Here is a 7,448-nt window from a genome sequence, read left to right as displayed (position 1 = left end):
GAGGGAAGGCACTAGCAATGGAGGGAGAGGGGGCATCAGAGAAGCAGAAGGTGGAATTGTAGTGCCCTGCCTCTCATCCTTACGGACTCAGCAATCACAGTGGGCTCAAACCTCATCAGGTCAGGAGGAATCTAATTCTACTTCACAGCTTTTCCAAGAGTTTCTACTTTAAGCATGATAATAAAAATTTCTCAGCATATGCTGATGGATCCACAGCTATACATTGACGTGGCTAGGCTGGATAATCTACAGGGCACCATTTATTTCTAGAGGAGTGTTGGTTTCAAAACTTACCCTGGGGTTCTACTCTAATTTATGGACTTATGGGGCAATCCAGACTGAATTCTTGTCCTTATTCTTATCAAAAATAGGATGGAAATCCCAAGGACACTCAGTGTATTTATGAATTTCTCAGAATATAAATCAGCAGTGGAAAAAAAATCCCCAGTGTGATTGTAGGTCTACTTATGTTCCACTCATGTAATCTTTACCCAATGACCAAAAAATGGTGCGTAGAGGTTCTGGGACTCTGAAGTCACACTACAGTTCTAGTTACATGAACTTAGACCTTCTGACCTCTGAAACCTTCCAGTCTAGTGATGGGATATGAGGTTTCTTGTGACCTGGCATCTTTGTATTATGGTCTGTAATAGGGGTGGGGAACCTGTGGCCTCAAGGCCACATATGGCTTTTAGGTTCTTGGGCTGAGTACAAGTTTTACAAAACAAATCCTTTTATTAAGGGGATTTGTCCTGCAAAGTTTGGATTCAGTCAAAGGGCTGCACTTGAGGACCTAGAGGGCCACATGTGGCCTTAAGTCTGCAGGCTCCCTACTCCTGGTCTGTAATATTGGATGAAAGTAGAAGTTTGAGTACCCCACTGGAAACACACACACACACACACACACACACACACACACACACACACACACACACACATTTTGATTATCTATTTTTCTACAGCCCATACAAGTAAAACCTTTAATTTTTACCATGAAAAAAATTTAAGACAGCAAATCTTCCTTCATTTTAGTCAAAAGGGAAGCCAGTGACCATGTTCTTCCATGGATATGATATATCTGTATGGCTAAGATTTAGTATGTGATGGCCCCCATTCAAAGGCAATACTAATATTTAAGTGAAACGAGATAGTCTCTCTAACTGGGTCACCAACAATACATATTCCCAAAACATAATACAATTATCCTTAAAAATATATATATATATACTAACACCAATCTGAGGCAACAAAGCAGATGCTTTCCAACTGGTAGACAACTCCAGCTCAATCTTTAATTTAAAAAAAAATTCTTTAAAAGAAAACATTCCACGTTGCCTAACCAACAGGAAAAGATAAAGATTTTTAATAAGTACCTAAGAAACGATAATGTCTATCTGTAGAATTATAGACTACTAGTAAAGAAGATGGAATAATAGGAAAAAAAATGGTAAGCCACTACATATGTGGCACAGAATGAAAATTCAAGGCAAATGACTCTGGGCAAATAACCTCCTGACGCTTCAGTCTCCACTTCAGTAAAAGGAGGATATCTGTAGCAATAGATATACAAATTAATATTAAACTTAAGTACATATATGCGTGGAGTCATCATGGCAGAGTGGAGAGTGTTAGGCTTAGAGGAAGGAAAATTTGGGCTCTGATCCTACTTCTAGCTATGTGACTATGACTTCTATGGGACTCGGGCAACTTCCTAGGATTTAGTGGGTAAGTCATGGATAGTTGCTTGATGTTGGTGGAAGAAGTTCCCACCGTGGAATTTCCCTGCACTGATGTAAATACAGATACTTTCTGAATCTTAGAGTATGCATGGATAAGAATGTGGCAGGCCTCAGACAGAAAAACTATTTCAGAAAACTCTTAAGAAATAATCCAGTGCCTATTTTATAAATAAGGAAAGTGAAGCACAAATGGGTGAAATGACTTGTCCATACTCCAGTGGCAGTACAGGCACTAGGATCCGGATCTCCTACCTCCGAGTCCAGGGAATTTTTTCCAGGATGTAATCCAGATCAGGATAATTAGCTTCTATGTCAAGACAAGCCAGGAACACTGGTTTGGAGAAAGAGTAGGGGGAGAAAAAGGCTCATATAATCTGACAACATTTTGGGACTAAAGAGGGTGTATCAAGAAGTCTAATGTCAGTATGATTTAAAGGAGTAGAGGGGTGGGCAAGAGAGAGTCTATTAAATTCAAAATCAACACACAACAGCCACACACAACAGGTGGCCAGCTAAGTGGACATATCAGAAAGTTCAAGGTGAAAACGAATGATTATAACAGTCTGGGCAAGAGGCAAGGTCAGGCAGACCAGGGTTAACTACAATTAGAGCAACAGGGCAAACTCAGCCTGGAGGAAAACCCTAAGCAAGATAATAATAACAACAACAGCAACAACAACAACGATAATAACAATTTGTTGTTCAGTCATGTCTGACTCTCTGTGACCCTATTTTGGGTTTTCTTGGCAGAGATAATAGAGTGGTTTGACATTTCCTCCTCCAGCTCATTTTACAGATGAAGAAACTGAAGCAAACAGGGTGAAGTGTCTTGCCCAGGGTCACACAGTTAGCAAGTGTATGAGGTCTGATTTGAAATAATAACAATAACATTTATATAGCACATTAAGATTTGAAAAGCACTTTATTCATATTATCTCACTTGATCCTTACAACTACCTTATGAGGTAGGTGCTATTATTACTCCCATTTTATATATGAGGGAACTGAGGACCAAAGAAGTTAAGTGACTTGCCCAGGGTCACAGAGCTAGTAAGTATCTAGTCAAGTACCTGAGCCTGACTCCAGGCTTAGCACTCTATCCACTGCACCACAGAGATGTCTAGCCTTCCAAGTTCTAAATCCTCAGGCATGCAGATGCTCTAAAAGCCAGAACCTTCAGGGCTCTAAAGGGGCCTCAGCCCATTAAGAGATGCTCTGACCTCTCTGAGGCAAAGATCCACCTTCATCTGATCAAAAGCCTCCCATTTTGAAGTCAAGGTTCCAGGATCCTACCAGACTGGGGGCTCCACTTGAGTGTCTGTATACTTCAGAGGAAGGGAATTCTTCTACTCTAGATGCTGGAAGAAGCAGTTCAAGTCCTCCATTTGAGGCCCTGACCTCATCATTAGAGGTCTATTCTAAGGAGAGTTGAGGCAAAAGAACCAATCCAGTCCCTTGGATGAGGAGGAGACAGTGTCAGAAAGGGTAAAGGGAAAATTTACTGGGATTATACTACACCTTGCTACCTTTTCTTAGAGAATGACATTTCTTTTTAATGTATGAGATTTTCCAGGAAATCTCAATCTGTCATCCAAGAGCTTCCCAACATAAAGAAGCAAAGTAAATTAAATAAGACCAAAAAGCTGCCTTAAAAGAAAAAAAAAAAAAACCCTACCTTGTCAATCGTTCACAAAATGTACAGGAAGACAGTGAGGAAAATGAAAAGGAGAAGCCATAAATTACACATATTCATAAACAAATACAAATATATTTTTTAGATATTTAAAAATCAAAATGCTAAAGGATGGAGACTCATAGTTAGAACAATACTGTAAACTGTCTAAAAATAACTTACAGATGAGCCCTGGAAAATGCCATAATCCTTGATCCACAGAAGATATTAGAAACAGCAATTTGGCTTTATCAAGTTAGACAACAAGTTTTGCTATGACTAACACATGCTGTATTTCCTTGACTACATATGTGCATATGTACAGGAAATAAAGAATGCACAGAAAAGAGGGCAGATATTTGAAAATAAGTAAGGGCTAAGACGAATTTTACTAAATTATTATCTCTATCACTTTACAAGGAAGCTGAACATTCAGACAGAGAAAAAAAACCAACACCGTCCCCATTGATACAGATGAGAAATCTCATAGATATTCTGCATGGATGCCTGACAAAGGTCTGAAAAATAATGAGGAATGAGATGCAGAATAAAACATAAGCTGAGATAATATTCCAAATGTTGCATTAAAATAAAGTCAAACAACCTAATACATGCTGAGATTCTTTTTATGAAAATAACTTTTTTTCAGAAGATATTAAAAATGTTTTTCAGAGATTCACCTGATTTCACAGCAGTCCTGCCGAATCATTTATATTTGATCTCTTTAATTTGATAATGAAGAAACCGAGACACTGAGGAGTTAAGTCACTTTGTAGAGATTACACAGTAAATCAATAGCCAAACCTGGATAACCACCTCTGAAACTACTCAATAAAATCCATTTTGAATTGCTTTCAGGCCCTAACACTCTGATCAGCAGGGGGATTAGAACCGAAGAAAAATAAAACAGAATTAAAACAACATAAAACCCTTTGCTTTGATTAGTAGCTTATCATCTACCTTATAGAAAAGTGATTTTGACAAACTACCTACTGGTCCTGCTCAATTTTTGCCTTTACTGTACAAGGACATACAAACTCCTACCAAGGGCATAGAATCAGTTGTGATAAGAGAAAACTTAAATAGCGTACACATTTGTCAAATGTTTATTTTCATAGTTAGCACATTGACTTTTCACTCACTTTTGTGAAATAAATGTTAAGTAAGCACTCTTGCAATGGAATTATTAAAGGCTACTCACCCGTATCCCACCTGATAAGCTGAAAAGCCCAGCCATTCCAGACATCCTAAAAATTAAAATTAAAGGAGAGAAATTAGTAGCTACATGAAATATGATAAAAAAACACAAAAATTGATGAATGCTACAGAGTCAGCTAAAAAATGATTCTAATATCCTTTTTCCTCTGGCTATCCTCTAAACAAAGTGTCAGGGTCCAAACAAACATTGCTGGCTGGGTCCTAATACATAGCTATCTCCTACTCACACAGTGAAAGCATCTCATGATATTGTATACAACATGTGAAAAACTACCTTCCTACCATCTCACCTCTTATCTTTCTTCTCATTAGAAAGGATTAGAAAGGAGATAGCTTCAGTGAAAGCTGTAATAATAATAACTAACATTTTCAAATATATTGTCTCATTTGGGACTTACAACTTTGTGAGGTAGATGCTATTATTATTCCCATTTTACAGAAGAAATTGAGGCTAAGAGAGATGAATTGACTTGCCCCAAGTCACTTGGCTAGTAAGCATCCAAGGCAGGACTTGAATTCAAGCCTTCCCAACCCACAGTCTGGAGCCCTATCCACTATGCAACCTCACTGCCAACTTTATAATGGTAATGCCAACTTGAGAAGGTATCTCCCAATGTTGTCTTGGATATGTAAACCCATCTCAATTTTCAAACCTAAGCCAATTTCCAATTTAAATTGTTATTTATACTTTTTTCTGCAAAAATATTATAACTTAGCAGGGAGCTGGGGTGGAATAAGCATTTATATGGCACCTATGTGCTGGACAAGGATTCTTCTTTTATTAATTTATTTTGATTTATCAACAATTACTTCCATAAGCTTTTGAGTTTTAAATTTTTCTCCCCCTTTCCTCCCTACTTCTCTCCCCAAGACAGTGTACAATCTGATACAGGCTATACATACACATTCCTATTAAACATATTTTCACATTAATGATGTTATAAGGAAGAATTAGAACCAATAGCAGGAACCACAAGAAACAGAAAACAAAACAAAACAGAAGAAGAAAAAAATCAAACAGTATGCTTTGATCTGCATTCAGACTCCATAGTTCTTTCTTTGGATGTGGATAGCATTTTCCACCATGAGACCTTTGGCGATGTCTTAGATCCTTGAGCAAGGATTCTTTGAGCAAGAATATACTATAAAGTTGAAAAATAAAACCTTAGTTCAAACATCAAAGACCCATTATAAAGTACTTCCCATATTTAATGAATTTAATTAGCCCATGAGTCAAAGTATGTCACATGTTTGTAACTCTTACCATAAAATAAAGTCTATAAAATAAGTACCAGCAAAGATGCTTTAAATAGACAAAAAGCTATCCTGGGAAGCAGGAAGGTTTGGATTCAAGTCAATGACCCATTCTAGTTTAACTATTGTAGTTAAATGACCAGGAGAAAGTCATTTAACTTCTGAACTCCCTAGTTAACTCTCTAAGTCTTTCAAACATTATAGATGAGTTGCCAACCTGTATCAGGCGAGAGAGTTTCAAACCAATGAGGTCACAGGTCAGGACAAAAAACATAAAACACATGAGTGAGTTTCATTTTTGAAATGGGTTTTTGCTTTCTCCTCCCTTGGCGCCACAAAACTAGGTATAGTCTAATTATGTGATATTGGTCTAGCCACTTCTGTTGTCTGAGCCTTACTGTCCCCATGTGTAAATTGGGGTTAACACTACCGGTTCTAATGTTAGGCAGACTGCTTAGCAGATATACTCAAGAATTAATAAGACATCTGATGACAAATATTTTGCAAATAAAACTTGCTAAATGTATAAAATGACACTACTTATATTGTATACCATTAGTGAAGTGAGTTACAAAACTCTTTATGAAATTTTTCTCTAGGCACAAAGAAGAAAGTTTACAGTATACTAAAGAAAAATATAAATCTGGGTATTTCCTACACTATGATTAACATGTTATTCAGTCATGTCCCACTCTTCATGACCTCAATGATTATTATATATTAGCTCTATTCAAAGAAATTAAAATGTATCATGCACACAAAATATCAAAAGCTGTCTACTGGATAATTTATTTAGGATTTATTTCAATTTTATTAAGGACATATTCAACACTGGTATAACCTGTCACAGAAAAAATTGATTCCTTATACTTGAATACTCTATATGGTTTGAATACTCCTTCCCCCAAACAGTGTGGTCAAAGACTTAGAGTCAACAAATCTGAATCTGAACTCCAAATGTTCCATTTCCTTCCCTTGTAATGCTAGCCAAGTAACTTGACTTCTCTGGGCCTCAATTACTTCAAATGCAAAATGCATGACATAAACTAGATACTTTTCAGATCCTTTCCAGCACTAAATCCATGAATTATGAACTTAATAGGTACAGTTGCTATGATTGAACACTTTATCACCCTGTGGTCAACTTGGTGATGAGGCTTTTAAGACTCAGGCTGATCCACATACAACAGACAGAATGGGGCCATTTTTGAAGATGTTTTAGTTCTCTAAGGACCTGTCAAAGTTTATGCTCCATTACAAAGTCCTTGAAAAGGCAGGGTCGCCTCTATATGGTGGCAAGGGATCAGAGGATTTTAGCAGAATAATTTTGCTGTAGATAGCTAAAATTAACTACAACACTCTTTTCTAACTCTTAGACCGGGAATACCAACCTCACTGATTGCTACGTGGCTTTGGTTGAGGCATGAAGCTATTGACAATCACTGCTTGAACCTCTGGCAGCCCTAAAAGATGCTACTAATTTTATTTTTTCCCCTTGTGCCTTGATATCAGTAGTAATAGTAGTAGTAGTAGTAGTAGTAGTAGTAGTAGTAGTAGTAGTAGTA

The 7,448-nt window shown here is 37.2% G+C and overlaps 1 protein-coding gene across 1 annotated transcript in view; it reads right to left on the bottom strand.

Annotated features, from left to right (window-relative positions):
* The window catches only part of TMX4 (thioredoxin related transmembrane protein 4), a 100,150-nt gene that overhangs the window by 34,217 nt on the left and 58,485 nt on the right, over positions 1–7,448 (bottom strand). Inside the window, exon 5 of the mRNA XM_027840370.1 lies at positions 4,613–4,658. Within this exon, the coding sequence (XP_027696171.1) occupies positions 4,613–4,658 (46 nt within the window). The remainder of the gene's footprint in view (positions 1–4,612; positions 4,659–7,448) is intronic.

Source organism: Vombatus ursinus, unplaced genomic scaffold, assembly GCF_900497805.2.
Source record: "Vombatus ursinus unplaced genomic scaffold, bare-nosed wombat genome assembly UNPS02014841.1, whole genome shotgun sequence".
Classification (NCBI taxonomy): Eukaryota; Metazoa; Chordata; class Mammalia; order Diprotodontia; family Vombatidae; genus Vombatus; species Vombatus ursinus.
This window is presented reverse-complemented; position numbering and strand designations above follow the sequence as displayed.